This window comes from Peromyscus californicus, unplaced genomic scaffold, assembly GCF_007827085.1.
Source record: "Peromyscus californicus insignis strain IS unplaced genomic scaffold, ASM782708v3 Scaffold_12__1_contigs__length_115047231, whole genome shotgun sequence".
Lineage (NCBI taxonomy): Eukaryota > Metazoa > Chordata > Mammalia > Rodentia > Cricetidae > Peromyscus > Peromyscus californicus.
This window is the reverse complement of record NW_026294413.1, coordinates 84,927,120-84,946,587: the sequence shown is the minus strand read 5'-3', so window position 1 is coordinate 84,946,587 and position 19,468 is coordinate 84,927,120. Positions and strand designations below refer to the sequence as shown.

Sequence of the window (19,468 nt, the reverse complement as noted above, 5' to 3'; positions counted from 1 at the left end):
GCAGAGGACTCTTGGGGACCTCGGACATGGCGACTGTCTGATACTCCCACCCATGTAGCCAGAAGGCTGAACCACTCAGTGCCGAAGAGGCTGCTGAGATTTCAGTACAGCCTGCCAAGTGACTCCGGGCTGGCATGTGGTGGCGGAGGGGGCTGACGGGCATTGCTACAGTCTTGGAGGAGAGTCTGGGAGGTGTCAGGTGCTGGGGGCTGGGCAGGTGACCTTCTATGCTAGGCAAAGGTAAGGGGTGGGGGATGGGGTGCAGCTGGCCCCTCAGGAGCCTCAAGATGAGGATGCTGAGTGCATGTGCGCACGCGTGCTCCTGCTCCCGTGTGCGCAGAGGCTAAAGGCTGCAGCAGAACAAAGAGCTGGGGGCTGGGCATCAGAGGGCCCCACGTGGAGGCAGCTGCCTGGGCGGCTTGCTGTAGTGTCTGGGCCCTGCTCATGCTCTGCATTCCGTCTCTGTCTCTCCCTCTCTCTTGCTCATGCCATACAGTGCTGCCCCCAGGCCTGAGCCTGCTCACAGCCACCACCCTGCTCACAGCCCCAGTCATGCACACAGCCCCACTCTCTGCCAGCATTCTTGACAAAGCATCTCTCCTCGCAGCATGATCTCATTCCATGGCCTTCTCGAGCCCCAGCCTGGCCTCCTGACAGGAGAGACAGACGGCAGAAGGGTGGGAGAGGTGCCCACAGATGCAGACAGTCGTACACACGCGCGCGTGCGCGCGCACGCACACTGCTCAGCCATTCACAGTCACACAGTCACAGGCATGCACCACCTCCAGAGCCCACACACAGCTGTGCACACTCACAGGTCTCTATGCACCGAGACCCTTCCACATACACACTATAAACAGAAAGACTCATCAGATACATGTCTACACACTCAACACAGCCAGACATACTAGGCATGAACATACAGACAGATGGCAGTGCAAACATACAGACCTACACACATACAATGTACACATGCATGACCCACTGTCACACAGAGAGAGAGAGAGAGATGTACACACCCACACATTCAGAAATACCAGGCATGCATACACAGGGAGATGGCCTTGAACACACTCACAGCACCACACATACACACACACACACACACACACACACACACACACACACACACTGCACACATGCACGATAGACAACCTCACACCACGCATAACTTCACATAAAGACATGCATGCCATCACAGCCACACACATGTATAGCCACATGTACCAAGTGTGCAGATAAGGTCTGAGACGCAAAGAAACCCACACAGGCACAGGACGCCAAGGAGGCTAGATCTGGTCAAGAACAGCAAGGAAGGGACAGACAGCAGAGGTCCCTGGGGAGGAAGGACAGAGACACTGCACAGGCAAGCTAGACAGAGCGGAGCCCAGGCAAGTGGGGAAGGGAGGGCAGCTGGGGTGCCACAGGCTCTGAGCACAGAGTGCCAGGACCGAGGCCTCTTGGGAGGCTTGGAGAGGCACACGCACCTGAAGGGAAACTTCCATCTGATAATGGACCTGCTCGTTCTCAGAGCCCAGGGCAGAAGGACGAGGTAGGTCAGGAGATGCGTTGGGGACAGGAACATGGAGAAGGATGGCTGGCAAGCAGCATCTACTGGTGCCCACGATGTCAGGGACCCGCTGGGTCTCTTTCTTAGCCCACACGGAGGGAGCCCTCTGAGTTCCCAGAGACAGCTATGCAGCAGGCGGGCAAACCTCTGACTACAGCTCGGAGGCAGGCGAGGTGGCCGAGAGACTCAGCCTGTGCCCAGGAAGCCCTTCATCTCTTGAAGGAAACCAGTTGTTGCAGCCTCCTAAGACTGGCCTCTACCCTCCCAAGCAGGGGATGCCCTTCCTTCTTGGGGTCACACCTCGGAAAAGGCAGTGAGTCAGGGCTCTTGGGTCTGACAGGCCTGAATCCCAACAAGGGACTCCGCTTCTGCCAAGGCACAGCATGCTGCGTCACCAGTCGCCCAGGGAGGACACGGACACCAGCCCTGGAAGGGGTGCTGTGAACTCTGACCTTGCCCTGCTGGTACGTAGACCAAAGAGAGAGCAAACCCCTGCTTCAGAAGTGATGGCACGGTACTCAGAGAGTACAGCACCCTGCTGGAGAGACCTGTGCCAAGTCAAAGAGTGCTTGGATTCTAGATGAGAGCAGAGGTCTGCTGCTCTAGGATCTGACCAGACCCGGGGTCAGCTCCGATGGAGCAGGCAAAGCCCCCAGAGAAGGCTGGAGTCCTAGTCCCAGCCGGATCATTTGTGAGCTGTGTGACTGCAGACAAGCCGCAAGACCTCTCTGAACAGTGTCCCCACCCTCTCAAATGTAGATAGTACTCTGTGTCTCACAGAGCTGAGGTTTACAGCACTCCACAGACTACTGTATGAGCCAGCAGGAGAGGGGTTTAAGAGATCCAGGGGACAGGTTTACAAGGCCTGAGCCCCCCGCCCCCGCACACCCCCCCGCCCTCACACACACACTAAGAAGTAGCTCTGGCTTCCAGAGCAGCCCATTCTCCCATTGGCCCTTTTCCTCTCTGCCGACATATTCTTTCTTGATTTTGCCAACAAACAAACAGAGCAAGCCACAGGAAGCAAGCCAACGAGCAGCATTTGCTTCAGGTCCTGCCTCCAGGTTCCTGCCTCGAGTTTGGGCCTTGACTTCCCTTCCGGATGGGAGAGGGTTATCTGTAAGTGGAAATAAACCCTTTGCTCTCCAAGTTGCTTTTGATCGTGGTGGTTTGTCACAACAATAGAAAGCAAGGACACCAGGCGAGCACTCTGTGACTAGGCCACGCCCCGGTGGTCTCCCCAGAGATCTGCTGCTGGCCCCTGTGTCCACACTGCCCCATGCAATCCGTCCCCTGTGCTAGCAGACATGGCTGTCACCGACTTGAGATTTTCTACCCACGTTCCCATGACTCTCAGGATAGAGAACACAACTTTGAAGACAGGGCCTACACAATTCAGCTGCCACTGACTCCACCAGCGCCCTCTGGCCCCGTGCTCTAGGTTTCAGAAGCACAGTCCTTGTTTTAATTCTGACACAAAGCCCTGTTCCCCTGCCACCCAAGGCCCTTTGCACAGAATGCCCCTTTCACCCGTGAAGGTGTTTGCCCCTGGTTTTGTCAGATAGTCAACTCTTTCTCAACTTTGGGAAGCTTCCCTTGACCCAGCATGGTCTGCACTTGCCAATCTCTCCTAGACTCTTCCTTCAGAGCCTGAGCACAGCTTGAACTACAGACACTCCAACACGTGTGCACATCTGCTTGAACCTACAGACACGTCAACATGTGTGCACACCTGTGCGTGCACTCTCCACATTATAATCATTTATCCACTCATCCTGAATCAATAAAGAATGTCAGTATCATCTTAACACTACACTAGGCACTTGACATGTTTCTAGAACTTACCATGATCCCTGCAAGGCAAGTCTCAATATCATTCCTCCTTCCCAAGAGATCAAACAGGTCTAGAGACTATCCACTTAGCAAAGGCAGACTTCTGAATGTACCTGCTGCCTAAGCACATTTATGAGGCTGGTGGCTGATGCAAAAGTGAATCTTGAAAAAGAAAAAAAAAAATTGAGACGGGGGTCCATTTTTTTTTTTTGCTCAAGTTGCCCCCAAATTTCAGTAACTATGATGTGTTCCCCTAGGACAGAATGAAGGTCAGCACCTTGCCTGGCCTCTGTAAAATATTGGCTCATGAGTCATATGCTGTGGCCAAGTCTCAATAGACAATGTTATGCAGAAAAGGTTTTTAGAAATGCTAGACTGACAGGTTCATTTTTGTTTGCTTTAAATGGGTTTTGAATGAATGAGTGAATGAGTGAATGAGTGAGTGAGTGAATGAATGAATGAATGGTGTGTAAGGATCACTATGCATGTTAACTCTGTAGTATAGCTCCATGACCAGGAAGACCTCTTCTGCTTCTCTGAGCCTCAGTTTCTTCACTGGTACAATTGGACAGATAACACAAGGCATATGTCAAATGCTCACTGCAGGGATCGAACGAGAAGATGCCCAGCCTACCTTCACAGTGCCTATGCTGGGGTGTGGGATATATCTGGGAACCTTTGGTAGCTCTGTGGTGCCCCTGTGCTGGGAGACACACTGAGCTGAGCCCCATCTGGAGGCCCTAGAGCTGATGGCTCAGCCATTCGTGTTCAGAGGCTTGCACCACCTCTAGACCAACCGAGGTTCTCTCCACCTTCCTGCTCCCCCTGTGGAGCCCCAGATAGGTACTTACCAGCAGACTTGGGGGTGAACTTGTCTCGATTGGCAGCACACACGGCCAAGAGTCTGTAGCCCAGGTCCAGGTCAAACCCCTGTTGGGCAGCCACGCGGCTAACCACCTGACATCAGGGAAGAGGGAAATCCAGGGTGAGTTACCAGTTCATCAGAGCTCTGAGCCTCGGAGGTAGGGACACATGCCCACTACATCATGAAGCAGGCGAAGCGGCCAGGCTACGGCAGGGGTCTAAGGCCAGGGGAGCTAGGATTCTAGTGGGTCTCTTTCAATGGCTTGGATGATCACCTCCTAGCTAGCCATTAGCTGGAGAGGTAATGCCACCTTAGCCAGAATGGCCCCAGCTAGGCACTATGCATCACCCCAGGGCTCCTCAACTTACCTTCCCAGGCCCAGGCCCAGGCCCAGGATGCTTCTTTCTCTTCAGGCCTCCCCCACCATACCTGAACTTCTGCCCATACCTCTGCAGGTGCTCACTGCCTCTGCAGTTCCCAGGCATCAACACATCCTGGGGGTTTCCTGGAGATGCCTTGAATCCCTCAATATCCTGCATCAATAGCCATGCCCTGAGAAACAGGGACTTGGGATTTACTGCTCTTCCCATAGTTGACAGGCAGAATTGCCTAGTGTGTGTTAAGGGCTCCTGGACCAGGCGGACCAGATGGATCTACTTGGTTCTGTAGATCATCACACCTCAGCCTAGAAATGCAGACCCCTGTATCCTGGAAGCTTAGCCTGGGGTCTGACTTAGCACCAAGCCCTGAGAGTAAGCCCTGAATCTTACCCATCTGGAGAGATGGGAGCCTTGGAGGGTGTTGTGTGGAACTGGGTTTCCCCAGGGTCCAAGGAGAGGCCCCGAGGGCTCTCGCCCACCTGACTGTCCCAGGAAGACCTATCCCTGGGTGACCCGTTGCTCCAGGTCTATACTCCCACCTCATTAACAGTGGCAGGACAATGCTTCCTTGTTAGGAAGGATGGGACTTGGAGAATGAAGTCACTAAGGAGGGCAGCTGGGGAGGCCATGGCTGAGTCGGGAGGAGTCTTCCCAGACACTCCTGCTGCTGAGGAAGGGAGACTCAGTCCCTAAGTCTCTGGGGTCCACCTACTTGGATGCTGCTATGAGGCTTCAGGCTGCAATGGCTTTAGCCTGGCATCCAGAGCCATCACAACAGCAAGCCACTTTTTCCTGCCCACTTTGGGGGATTGCCACGAGGGCTCTTGAGCTGAAAGGGAAGAACCTTTCAACCACGCCTGTGAGGGCAGCTCCTTTCCCTTTCTCCCTCATCCTGTTCTTTCTTTCTTTGGGAGGGTATCATTATGTAGCCCAGTCTGGCTTCCAACCTGTGATGCTTTTGAGCGCTGAGACTGTAGACATATCCCCACGCCTGACTCCCTCCTCATTTCAACTGAAGGGACACAGAAGGCCAGATGGAGTGTCACAGAATCAGGGAGGAGCCAATGGCATCCCTTTCCCCAGGAGGACCAGTACCTGCTAGATCAGAGCTCTGGGCCCTTTGGCCCTTCTCCCAGGAACCCCCTGCAGGGCCAATGTCAGCCAGGATGGGGGTAGGGGTGGGTAGCTAATTTCACTTTGGGGTGTTTGCTTAGCTTCTGATGCAAACAGAATCCTTTCCTGCTCCCCAGTCTCTTTCCCACGGGCTCTCTGGCCTGTGTTAGTCCGGAGTCTCTACCCACCTAGGGTGGAGGCTCCTCACTGTCTTGGCCCAGATCCCTAACACAATCTGGCTTGTGGAAATTTTCAAGGCAAGCACTCAGGGAAGTGTGGGAAGGTTCTCGACTTTCTGAGCTGCAGTTTAGATGTTGCAGTTCAGAAAGTCCAGAACCTTCCTCACTCCCCTGAGTGCCTTCTGGCACAACAGCCTAGGGGGGGCATCAGGGAGGTCAGCTGTGGAGTCACTGCGTTTGAACCGGTGCAGTACTGAGGTTCTGCCGGGGGACTGTTGACACCATTAATAGTATACTGAGAACTTGGCTCCCAGAGGACAAGGGTGTAGTATGTGTGTGTGTGATCCAGGTAGTCTGGCCAATGAAAGGTCAAAGTCACAGCTCCCCACCTCCAGGGAGGCCCCTGGGCTCTGGGTCAGGGAAGCAAGGCAAAGGTTTTGTGCCTGGCCGATACCGGCCAGTCTTGCTGCTCTGGTTTGGAAAAATGATTCTAGCTGAGTTGAGCAAGAGCGGCCTGGGGTCATGAGCAGGCTGTAAGGACTTCAGGCCGGCGAGCTGGTGGGTCTGCTATTGCCAAGTCTGGCTTGTAGAAGGGGCTGTGGGCTCAAGCTGGGTTTTTGTTGTTGTTGTGGAAGAAGCTGAGACCCAGAAAGGGTTCTACTTAAGCTCACACTCACAGGTGTCAGAGTAAACAAGCTGTAGCCGGTGACGCTGGACAGTCTCACGTGCTGCCCAGCCCCCAAGAAAGGTTTATCAGGTAGGGTCCAGTGGCCATTGTTAAGGTGTGTCTCTCTGGGCAGCTTGTATCCCAGAGAGGCCTGCTGGACTCCAGCGAGAGTCCCTAGGCAGGAAGACAAGCAGCTGCCCTACTAGACTGGATGCATGCTAAAAACCAGCTAGTGTGAGGCTGCCCTTCTGCTGGGCCTGGCTGCCACAGACCTTACCTAGACCTTGAGAGGGACACCTGGCAGGGATGTTTAGTAATTTCAATACTTCAAAGGGTGAAAACACTGTCCCCGAGACAGGACCGGGAGGGGACTTGCTTAAGGGAGTATATGGTCCTGCTGTTGCAGCTGATGCTCTGAATCTGGGGTCTGCAGGTGCCCCTTGCCAGTCATTCCACATCACTCAAGTGACTACCTATTCCCTGGGCCTCAGTTACTTCCACCTGTGAGATGGGTACAAATCTCCCACGGCTGGTGGATTGGAATGAGTCCAGACAGGCTTCCAGGGCTCGGTTCAGGTGGCCTGTGGCCCAGAGCCTCACACTTAAAATTGAACCTGGGCAGTTTAGAATTTAGTGGCAAAGAAACAAAAAGCAAAGCAAAACGAAACAGAAACCCAAACAACAACAACACCCCCTCCATGTCCATGTGTTGCCCGCAGCTGAGTGGTTTTTAATTTATATCCTCAAAGTAAGCCGGATCTGGAGGAATTTGGAGCCAGCTCTCAGAGGTCACCTAGGGAACTGTGTCAACCTGCAGGCTTAGCTGCCCCTGGCTAGGGAGGGACCCAAGCCTGCAGTCCAGTGGTGTGTGTGTGTGTGTGTGTGTGTGTGTGTGTGTGTGTGTGTGTGTGTGTTGGGAAGACCTTAGCCTCCTTACCCTGCATTCATCTCTTCTTGCAGGCAGCACGGGGTGAGGATGGTGACCCACCCCCCACCCCGCTTCCCTGCCTACCTGGCACACTCTTTATATACCATGAAGATGGAGCCCCAGAAAAGAGGTTGGATACCAAGGTCAACTTCTATGACTGTCCTCTCTCCAACTTCCTCCTGCAGCAGGCTCTCCTCAGCTCACAGGCCTGTGCAGCTGGGGCCGTGTGTGTGTGTGTGTGTGTGTGTGTGTGTGTGTGTGTGTGTGTGTGTGATGTCGGGGGGTGGGGGGGTGGGGCAGCAGAGGGGCTTTTAAGGGCTCCCTTTGGTTGGGGGGGGCAGGCTGGAGGACAGGAGCAAACGACATGCTTTATTGTGGGGATGCAGTGAGAGGACCCAGCGATAGACATAGTGCCCTCTGCCTGGAAAGGCTCATCAGGGGTCCTCCGGGGTGGAGTCCCTCCTCCGGGGTGGAGTCCCTCCTCCGGGGCGGAGTCCCTCCTCCAGGAAGGAAGGCCTGCCTTGTTGCTCACTCCCAGAACAGACCCCCACAGCTACTGTGCATACGCCAGCACAGCTCTCAATTTTCTGCTTCCTTGCCACCAGAACCTGTCCCTTCCAGCTGACACCCAGGCTCCGTTCTCCTGGCCTGTTGTTGGTTCTCCCCTGGGAACTTGAGCTCCTACTGTGTTTTACCAGCAGTGACTTGGTAAACGTCGGCTGAATGAGAAAGTCAAGGCAGGGCCAGTTCCTGGTCTATCCAGGCTGGCCAGGGCCAAGATCTCACTGAGGTCCATGATCTGGGCAGGGCCAAGCTTGGGGCAGTGTGCTGGGGAAGCATATTAGTTTGTTTGATGATATTCTGTGCATGGCCCCCACCTTCTCTTCCCACTACAGTTATAGGAAAACTGTGGCCTGGGCAACATCTGGCCCTCTCTACGGGGCTTAGGCCGGACCCAGATCCCACAAAGAGGATTAGGCAGTTGGGAGGAGAGGGGAGCTTGGGGGCTGAAGGACGAGGAAGACAGGACCATGCAGGTGGTTGGAGGGAGACAGATGGGAGCAGCTTCTGACAGAAGAGTCCCAAGAGGGTCTGGGCCATGTTATAGACGGACTGGAACATCCCCTCTAAGGTTCGGGCGGGCCTCAGCTAGAGACTAAGCTGTTTTCAAGTCTGGGTGCCACGGCAGTCAGTTCTGAGTCTTAGTGTCCTCTGTAAAATGGGCAGCTCGAAGGACGGGTGGATTCTGGGAGGTGGCATGTGCCACAGGCAGCTCAGCCTTTCTCAGAACAAGAGAGCCCAATTATGCGCTCACCAAGTTTCCCCTTCTAAGGTAGAGCTAAACTGTGCTCTTTGCTTCCCTCCCGGCTGGAGCTCCTCAAGAGACACCATTCCTGCCTGGCTAAGCCTCCATTCCACAACCAGGACATCCAGGCTCCCGCAGTGTCATCCACGCTCCCTTCCAAGCCCACCACAGGCCTTCTGAGGACAGTTAATTGTCTCACCAGGTTCACACTTTCAAATGCAAGCCACACGATTAGAGGGAACACTTGAATGCGAGGAAAGACCCCTCAGGTCCTTCCCTCCGGTCTCAAGTTCTGGGCCTCAGGTTTAAGGTCCTGCCCAGTCTGGATCCTAGAGCCCTACCCAGTGTTTTGGACACCAAGGGCCTTTGCACATGCTGCTTTGTGGCCCAGGGACCTGGCTGTGGTCAGCAGCTTGGCCAGCTGCGGCATATGCACGTGTGGTTTTGCAAGACCAGCCCCACCTTTCAGCTGATAAAGATCCAGGTGGCTCTAACACTGTTTTCTTGGTCATTTCTCTACACGGCTGTCCCTTACTAAGAAATCAAGCTTAAGAAAGTTTTATTCCTCTTGGGGTTTCCAGGACTTGGCAAAGGGGGACCACACATGATAAGTGAGGGATCAATCAAGGTTTATTTGTCCAGATGGATGAATGTAACAGGGGCCTGATACGTGTTCTTGAGTGGATGGGTAGATGACCAGAGGGGACCTCAATAAATGTTCAGCAAATAAAGGGACAAGCGGCCGTGGGAAAGGAAGGCAGTCCTTAGAAGTTGAGCTGTCCTGCTTGTCATGGAGTACTGGTCCTCACAGTGTGCTTCTCAATAGTGTGAGGAAGCCACACTACCCATATCAGACCTGGGGGGCGGGCAACAGCAGGGCCAGCCTGCAGTATGGGCAGTTGTCCTACATCCGTGCTTCCCTGTGTGCTGGGTCGGGGAGGTGGAGACTCACCGTCAGGCAGCCCATGAGGCTCTGCTCAAAGGGCCGCTGGAAGGCTCGCGGGTCTCCACACCAATCCAGCAGCTCTGTGGCAGCATTGTGGAAGTTGGCGGGGTTCTGTAAGTGCTGTGGAGAAAGAGGAAAGGCTTGAGGCTGCAGATGGAGGCCACCCCAGGCCTGGTCAGAAAAGACACCCACAGAATGGGCAGAAGGCAGGCCAGATTATCCAGCTTCATCAACCACCCTCTATACAAGGCCTGGCTCGCTGCAGCAGGATGAGGCCAGTAACCCACTTCAAAGACTAGAGCCAGGGCAGGCCAAGAAAGGCCAGAGCCATCAGACATCCAAGTGCTCTGAGGATGCGGCTGCTGGGGAAGGTCCCAGAGGGGTTTTGGAAGGTGGTACCCACAAGGGTATCTCCAAGGTCCTGGTAGAAACCAGTTGTACACATACAGGATGCTAGCAGCTCCAGGACCCTTGGTAATGGTAGGGACAGCAGATCACACTGGCCTAGATGAACCCTGTAACCCGCCTGCGGCTTGAGTCGATTCGCAACCAAGGCAGGGTGGGCCTAGGAGCTAGAATCCCCGAATAGGGCTATGGGAGTGCCTCTGGGGTCAGGGCTCTGGGATCACTCTGCCTGTGCCCCTTATTAATCCTCGATGGTCCCTTCACCTCTCCTCGCTCCGGCCATCCATCTGTAAGATGGGGAGGATGAACCGCCCACGGGGGTCATGGGCGGTTTGGTTCCTTGAGCTTGTCATAGTACGGTTCACGCAAGGAAGAGCTTATAGTGAGGAAAGATAAGTGAACTCAATGAGAACACCCCTCTCCATGAGAAAAAGGGAGGGAAAAAAACAGAGTGGAGAAAAGGGGCGGGTGAGCAGACACAGCCTCTGTCATGGGGCTGAGTGAGGATTAAACAAGACTGGGCTTATGTAGGCCAGGCAGAGCGCCTGACAGGTGGGGCGGTTCCACATGGGCCGGCCCTTGGCTCGATCTCGGTCTCCCCAGAGGTTCCCTGCCTCCCCTGTGGGAGCCCAGCTGTGCGAGGCTCTCAGGCTTGGCTCTCTAAAGCAGCAGCTCCTTCTACAAGATCACCAGGAGAGGAGGGACCTGCATACCCAGCCACACTCTCTGGGACGACGGCTGCCTGGCTTTGGCTTCTGCTTCTATGTTTTCTTCTTCTTCTTCTCCGCCTTTCAGAGGCCTCCGGGAACACTGGGGCTCTGATGGAGCGTGGCAGCCCAGCAGCTCCTTCTGGCTTGCACTCCCGCTGACAACTAGGTGTTTCATTTATTTATGTGATGTCACAACCAATCGGCGGTGTCAGCAACCTCCGGGGGTCACAGCAATGCTCTTCAGAGAGCTGAGCTCCTGGATGGCCCTCCGAGGCTGATTCCCAAGCCTGCTCGTGGTCAGGCCCTCGTGGAGCTCCACCCTTCTGTATCTTGCCAGTCTGCCTCTACTCCTCTTCACTCACAGCTGGCTCATTATGGGATGTATCCCACAGATGAGGTAAACAGTAGCAGAGCACCCCTTAGCTGGCTGTTGCCTGGAGCTCTGTGGCCTCGGCTGAGGTCCTTGTCTCTGCTCTAGTTGCTGCCCGCAGCCTCAATATGGCTTAAGCACACAGAGAGACTGTGTCCCGACACACAAAGTACACACCTGGCCCCAACCCCACCCCAGCCATGGAGTCACGCAGCCCCGAGGACACTACTGAACCTCAGAGCCCTCATCGAGGAAAGGTGGGGGCCGGGGTGGTGGCAGCTTGCAGGGCTGTGGCCAAGTATAGGAGTGTGGGATAAGCATGTTACAGAGTGGGGCCAGGTATGGCTGGAGGCAACTGGTGCTTCTTAGGCAGGAGCCTTGCTTCTCTTATGACCATAGACTTCTCTTAAGTCTATAGACTCTAGACTCCAGAGGGTAGAAGCAACTTCCTAGGTACTCCTTGTCCCGGCACAAGGTAAGGTCTGAAAGGAGTGATGGGTGGGTGTCCAGCTATCCTAATGACAGCTTCTCTACTGAGGCCAGCCACCAGGCCACTTCACAAGGGACCCCAGTGGCCCCGGGAGGGAAAGGGACCAAGAGGGGCTTAGGATGAACAGCCTGGAGTAGGGACACATTTTGAATCACTGGCAGAGGCTCTCAGCAGTGGCTGACCCCGGACTCCAATGCCCTGTTTCCCATCAGAAAGCCCGCCCATCTCTACAGTTCCTCAGGAGACTGGAGCTAGATCCATGATTGTTGAGTGTGTGGGCAGGAACTGCGCACACCAATGCTCCAACCAGGGCTGGCTCCCAGCTGCCCACCAGTCCCTCTGTGAATCATACAATCCATCCATGTGTCTATCCATTCATCCATCCAGAACAAATCCATCCACATATCTACCTGCCCATCCGCCCACTGGTCCATTAATTACTTTATCTATCCCTTACCCATCCACTCATTCATCTGTCCATTCATCTAGAAGCCAATTTATCCAGCCAGCCACCCATTCATTCATCTATCCATCTATCATCTATACCTACCCACTCATCTAACTCCCCAGCCATATGTCCATCTACCCACTCACCCACCATCCTCTTATAGAACCATTTATTGGTCCACTCTCCTCTGCACCCACCCAAAATACTATGGCCCCACTCTGGATGGACTGAGCCCTAGGTAGGACACTGTGGACTTTGAGAGATCCTCTTGTCTCTGCTCAGGAGGGGAGCAGGATAGGTGAGGTTGGTTACTAGGTGACCAAGAAGCCCCTGAGCTCAGGCACAGGGTGTGCTGATGCTCTGGAAGCTGCCGAGGGCCTGGGGAGGTTGCCGGGCACAGTGAACTGATTCGCAGTTCAGGATTCTTCCTGTGGCACTGAGATGACTAAGAGCCCTGAGAAGTGCACCCTGTGAAGCGGAAGCTTTGGTTCAGGCTAAAGAAGAGAAGCAGCCAACCCAGAGGGCTGCCGAGGAGGGCTGCACAGTGCTGGGGTGTGCAATGCCAGGGACCGCTGGTGGCTGGGATTGTGGCTGGGAAGGCTGTGCCAGAAGAATTTGGTGCGGGAGTCCAAGGTTATGAGGCCCAGGGTGGGAGTCACAGTCTGCACCTGCCAGGGTCCACCCAGCAGACATATTTGTCATCCATGCATGCAGACAATTGCCTTTCTATTCTGATTAAGTTGTGATGCCTGAGACTCCACAGTCCTCGGCTGGAGGTTGGGCCCAAGGGTAGAGCATCATTTCTAGTCATCTCTGGTGGGGCGTGTCTAGTGAGGAGTTCCCCACTTACCAACAGCCCATGCCATGGGTGCTGGAGGTGAACGGTCACTGGGGCTCAGTCAGTGTGTGGGTAAGCTGGGGTAACCCCCACACTGTAGGATGAAGTTGTCCTAACACCACTAAGGTACTGTTCCCTTTCTGTGCCTCAGTTTCCTTTTCTGTAAAATGATTTAGTTTCCCAGAACCTTTTCTTGTAACTTTTTGGCATAGCCCAGCCTGGCCTCAGACTCGCAAAGTAGCTGAAAATTATCTTGAACTCCTGATCTTTCTGCTTCCATCTACCTAGTGTGCGTCACTATACCAGGCCTTTTCTCATTTCTGTTAGCACACAGCTGGAGCAGGGAGCCGGAGAGCAGAGGAAGGGACCACGGTGTTAGACGTCTCACTGCTTGCTCACCACAGCTCAAAGTATGGAAGCAAAGTCCAGAGAAGGCAGGGCACTGGCCCAAAGTCACACAGCTGGGTCGGGGTGAGGCGGTGCTGGCGTTCATGTGTGTGTGAGTCTAGGGTTAGGCTGGCACTCAGGGGCCATCCTGCTGCAGCACAGACCTACTCCCTGCCTCCCCTCCCCACCCTGCCAGCCGGCCACACTCACCTGCTTGATGCACTGCAGACGGTCATTGGTCTGCTGGATGTGCCTGTCCATAGAATTCATTCTGGCCGTTTCGCTGGTTTCTACCCGAGAGCCATGAACGTGGTCCAGCCTGAGGAGAGAGGAGAGAGGGTGTCACTGGGTGGCGCCACACCTGACGACCTTGCACAGCCTTCCCGCTATTAGCCTCCCCCTTCAACACTTGGCAGTCCTGCCCTCGAGGGGCCCTGGGTGCCCAGCTTCGTCCTGTAGTCTTCCAGCAAGAAGGTAAAAGTGGGGGTTTGCTGTATTTATTTCTCCCGTCCATCATCCCGACCCTCATTTCACTGTCCTGGTACTTGTCAAATGTTTATACCTCCTGACACCCGACTCCAGGCCCATCATTTCTTTATCATTTCAGTGACTGTCTTGTTTGTTGATGTCCTGGGTAGTTTTATGTCAACTTGACACAAGCTAAAGTCATTTGAGAGGAAGGAGCCTCAGTTGAAAAAACAAAAACAACAACAACAAAAAAACCTGCCTTCATAACATCAGGCTGTGGGCAGAAAAGCCGGTGGGGAATTTTCTTCATTAGTGATTGATGGGAGAGGGCCCAGCCCATGGTGGGTGGTGCCACCCCTGGGCTGGTGGTCCTGGGTTCTCTAAGGAAGCAGGTTGAGTGAGCCATGGGGAGCAGGCCAGGAAGCAGCCCCCCTCCATGGCCTCTGCATCAGCTCCAGTGCTCCATCCCATTTGACTTCCTGCCTCGGTTTCCCCCAGTGGGCTGTAATTCAGTGTACGTAAGCTAAGTTAACCCTTTCCTCCCCATGCTGCTTTCGGTCACGGCGTTTCATCACAGTGATAGTAACCTGACTAGGACAACTGATCCATCCATCCGTCCGTCCGTCCGTCCATCCATCCGTCCACCCATCCATCCATCCATCCATCCATCCATCCGTCCGTCCGTCCATCCATCCGTCCATCCATCCATCCATCCATCCATCCATCCATCCTTACATCCATCCTTACATCCATCCATCCGTCCGTCCATCCATCCGTCCATCCATCCATCCTTACATCCATCCTTACATCCATCCATCCATCCATCCTTACATCCATCCATCCTTACATCCATCCATCCGTCCGTCCACCCATCCACCCATCCATCCATCCATCCATCCATCCGTCCGTCCATCCTTACATCCATCCATCCATCCGTCCGTCCATCCATCCATCCATCCATCCGTCCATCCATCCATCCATCCATCCGTCCATCCATCCATCCATCCATCCGTCCGTCCATCCTTACATCCATCCATCCATCCATCCATCCATCCATCCATCCGTCCGTCCGTCCGTCCGTCCGTCCGTCCATCCATCCATCCATCCATCCATCCATCCATCCTTACATCCATCCATCCTTACATCCATCCATCCATCCATCCATCCATCCGTCCGTCCATCCATCCATCCATCCATCCTTACATCCATCCATCCATCCATCCATCCACCCTTACATCCATCCATCCATCCTTACATCCATCCATCCATCCATCCATCCATCCATCCTTACATCCATCCATCCATCCATCCTTACATCCTTCCATCTGCCCAGCCCTGTGCGTCCACTGGCCCGGGAACACTGCAAGATCTCCAGCGCTGGGGCCAGTGCACGGCCTATGAAAATGACGTGATCTTCCAGTGTTCAAGAAACTCTTGGCGCATGCATGCGTCATCACAGCATTTGCAAGGCTGAGGCAGGAGGATCACCAGTTTTGCTGACACTCTGTCTCAAAAGAAAAAAAAAAAAAAAAAAACAACCCTGCATTTACCCTAGGTCACCTACTAGGTGACAACTGGTTGAGCTTCTGCTAATGGTCAGGTGCTGGTCCAGGCCCTGGGCACTGACAGATACTGTAGTAGTCCCACATTGTAGATGAGGAAACTGTGACTCAGTTTACCATTGGTCTTGTAAGAGCTAGGGCAGAATCCTGGCTTTCCTGTTCCAACCTGCTGATATTAATGGTGGAGACTGGGGTCATTAACACCAGAAATGAATGGAAGTGATGGGTCTGAATTCCACATTGCAAGGGGAGAGGATGTGAAAGCTAAGGGTCCAGGCACTAGGCAGAAGAAGTGGGACATGGAAGGGACAGTCTGGCTTCTGTACCTGCTGTTTTCACTGAAGCCCAGTTCTGAGGCATGGTTGAGCTAATATGGAAACCTCTGCCTTCCTAACCATGAACATGCTGTTCTTTCCGGGCCTCTAAGACTCTCCTTTATATTTCTATCTCAAGCCATGACTGGGCCCCCTGAGGATGTCCTTGTTCCACTCAACCCATCCGAAGTGAATGGTTTCCAAGGCCACCCCAGAACCTGAGCGTAGCACCCTGCAGTCGGGAAGTGGTGAGTGCTTGGCAGCCAGCAGAGGTCGCTCTGCAGCCACAGAAGCAGCGCTCGCCTATGCTTACCTCTAGGTGCCTTTAGAAGTCCTTATAAACCCTTAGTGGCTGCAGCTCTAGCACCCAGGAAGGTCTGGGCTCTCTATCAACCCAAAGTAATGCCTGGTAGCCTCTTCCACTCTGTTGTCCTCTGAGTGGTTGTGGGCTCCGTCAGGGACCTTGACTATGCTATCTCTGTGTTAAAGCCTTCCTAGTTAACCTGGGATCTGCAATGGGTGCCCGCTCCGCCACCCTCCCACTGGATGAACCGGGTAAGAAGCTGGGTCTCAATTTCTCTTAACTGTAAAATGAAGGGCTGGGCCAGTCATCCTCTGGCAGCCTGCCAGACTCCAGCATCTCTGAGGGCTCTGGCTGCCTGGAAACTTCACCTCAGTAGGAACAGAGCACTCAACTTCAAAATTCAAAGATTCTTCCCAAGCTGGGGAGCCTGCTGCCTGGAAAACTCCATGAGAGGCCCACCCCCAAGACGGCCCAATGCCCCAGACACTGCCCCTTTTTGAAGCTACGCCTGGTCAGGGTTCATTACATATATGGAAGGTTTTAGGTGACGACATGGGAGTCAGGCTGAGTCTTCCCAGTTTCCAGGGGTGGTCGTGCTGGGAGGAGTCTGTTTACACTGTCATCTCCCAGCAAAGCTCAGGCCAAGTCTGCCCTGTGGACGGAAAGCCGCTCTGAGAATGAACTGTGGAGAACTGAAGGCTAAGAAGCCAGCCTCTTCAACTCTGCCAGGGGCAGAACGGAGCAGACAGAAGCCTCATATGGACAAGACCCCTCTGGCTGTCTTACACACAGGGCCCTGCCCTGGATTCTTCCCTGGACACAGGGACAGGGCATTTTTACTGTACTGTGGGCACTTAGAGCCCTTTACTGTAGCACTAGTGTGGCAGGAACACCTCACAACCATTTTACAGACAGCTTTCCTTTCTTACTTTTTAGGCCTAGCTAGCGATCCCGAGCACCTCCAGGTGGAGGTGTTTTTGGACTGTTCCTGCACCTGCGTGCCCCCCTCTGCACTCTCCGGAGCAGGTATGTGCACACATGGGCTGCTGGCCCAGATGCACTCGAGCACACACATCTCCTGACAGCTTGCACAGGCAAGTAGCACATCTCTGGGGAGCTGTGTGAGCAACGGTGTGCAGAAATGATTCAATCACCATGCACATCTGCAGTTTGAGTAGGGGGTGGGGAGCGGGGCCGGCAGCAGGGGTGGGAGGCTCTACCAACAGCCTGAGTAGAGATTGGGCTCTGAAACAGGACCAGGGCTGGCTAGCTGGGGACAGCCTTGCTAGGCAATAGATAGATAGATGATAGATAGATCGATCGATCGATCGATCGATAGATAGATGATTGATAGATAAAGCCAGGCTCTAGGGGACCATCCCAGCTTTAGATTTTGAGAGGGAAAGGCTCACCCATGGCCTTTCCTGGCCTGGCCCCCCATCTCCCACCACTTTTTAGCTCACATCCCAAGTCCCTCCCTTGGACAGCGGGCTGACTCCTAGTCTGAGCTCTGAAGACACTGCTACAGCTTTGATTCGGCCTGCCCTCACTCGGGTCAGAATGCCTGCCCCTTTCACTCAAGGGCTAGTCAACTGTAACCCCCCAGTGGCACTGCTCACTCACTCTACTCCTGTCTCCTCAGCATCTGTCATACACCTGCCTCCCCTTCAGCTGCGACGCGTGGCACTCATGTGTCTTAAGTCCCATACCCAGAATGTGCTCATTCGATGGAGAGACAAGTGAGGGTGCATGGCCATGGCTAAGGTACTGAGCATTGAAATCTTAGCTGTACCCAGGGGATCTTGAGCCTGGGAGGTACTGGCCATCTAGGGCAGTGTTCTTAAGGAGTGACTCTTGTCCCATGGGTGAAAAGGACGATCTCTGGCAGTCCATGGGCAAACCTTTTCCATTTTCATAGTGAAGTCTTGGGTCTAGGAAAATGACCAAGAGTGAGTTCATAGGTCTTATTTAAGGTGGAGTTGAGCTACTTAACCAATGGCTGATCTGAGTTCAAGGTCATTTTGAATGTAGTCTTAGTTAACAGTGGGGTGGGTGGGGTGGATGGGGCTGAGGTAAGGGAAGCTCTGATGTAGACCTCCACCCTCCTCATCTTGAAAGGGAAGTCCTGGAAGCTCCGAGAAACGGGAAGCAAAGGCAGGTGGAGGGAGTGACTCCGATTTTGGTGTTCTACTCCAGGGGAGTCTGGAAGAAGGGCAGGCAGCAGGAGCCAGAGGAGTGAGGAAGCCCTGGGCAGCTGCTGGGGACCAGCTGTCCTTCTCTAGGTCAGGCAGTGAGGCAGGCCCTGGGCAGGCAGGAGGCCTGCACAGGGCAGGGCTCCAGTGGGTGGTGGGCCGAGGGCCAGGCCTTCCTGGCTGTGGGCTTTGGGAAGGCCCCTTCACCTCCTGAGTCTGTGTCTTCTACAGGAGGACAGGAAATCTCCTCCCCTCCCTGCTGGGCTGAGGAGCGGAGCGAGCGAGCAAAGACACTTGGGAGGAAGGATTCTGGAAGGCCCACACCTGCTTCCTCTATCCAAGCAGCAAACACCCTGTGACCAGACTCCATAAGGCCCACACCATCTGGCCAGTGACTGCAGAGGCTCTGGCTCCGTGTTGGAGGTTTCTGGAAGGGTGGACCCTCTTCTCTCAGTGACCCCATCTTCCAGCACCCACCCTATCCATAGGAACATCCACTGTTGGCATTGGTTAAAGGAAAACTTCAGAGCCTTCCTTTCAGAGCCAGGTCCCGAAGGGCAGCCCCACCTGGCCGTGCCTGACATTCTGCCCTGGACTGTCTAGAGAAGTGACACACGACCCGAGAAAGGTCGGCCATTGTCCCCACCCACACTAAGCCTGGGACTGCAACTGCATCTGGGCTCTTTGTCCTCTGGGCACAGGGTGCCTCGGTAGCCTTTCACTACCCTCAAGTCAAGCCCTCCTGCCCGCTCTGGCCACAGTCTAGGTCCCTGATCCCCACTCCCCCAACACACACACACACACACACACACACACACACACACACACACACACACACACACGCACACACACACACACACACACAAGGGCTGGTCCAGTCCTGGGCAAGGCCTTTGGGGCTCTCCTTCTCCCCAAAGCCAGTCTTCCCGCTAGGTTCTCTGCGTCACCTCACTTAGGGTCAGCTCTGCTGTGACTTCTGTTCCAGTTATCATGGCCCGGCCACAGAGAGGAAACCGAGGCTCTGAGAGGCCCAGTGACTTGCTTGAGGCCATAGTGCTGAGAGGTGGCGCCGGGATTCTGTCCCTGTTCTGACCACAAGAGCCTCTGTCGCACAGCCCATTCATTCCGCACAGGAGCACGGCAGATCTTCGTCAGCTGGACACTTCCTTCCCAGCCCCACTGCCCAGAGCGAG

The 19,468-nt window shown here is 54.4% G+C and overlaps 1 protein-coding gene across 1 annotated transcript in view; it reads right to left on the bottom strand.

The window, feature by feature from the left end:
- The window catches only part of Zmiz1 (zinc finger MIZ-type containing 1), a 205,787-nt gene that overhangs the window by 84,235 nt on the left and 102,084 nt on the right, over nt 1–19,468 (bottom strand). The window contains 3 exon segments of the mRNA XM_052733631.1: nt 4,255–4,360; nt 9,794–9,907; nt 13,646–13,754. Of these exon segments, the coding sequence (XP_052589591.1) occupies nt 4,255–4,360; nt 9,794–9,907; nt 13,646–13,705 (280 nt within the window). The 5' untranslated portion in view covers nt 13,706–13,754.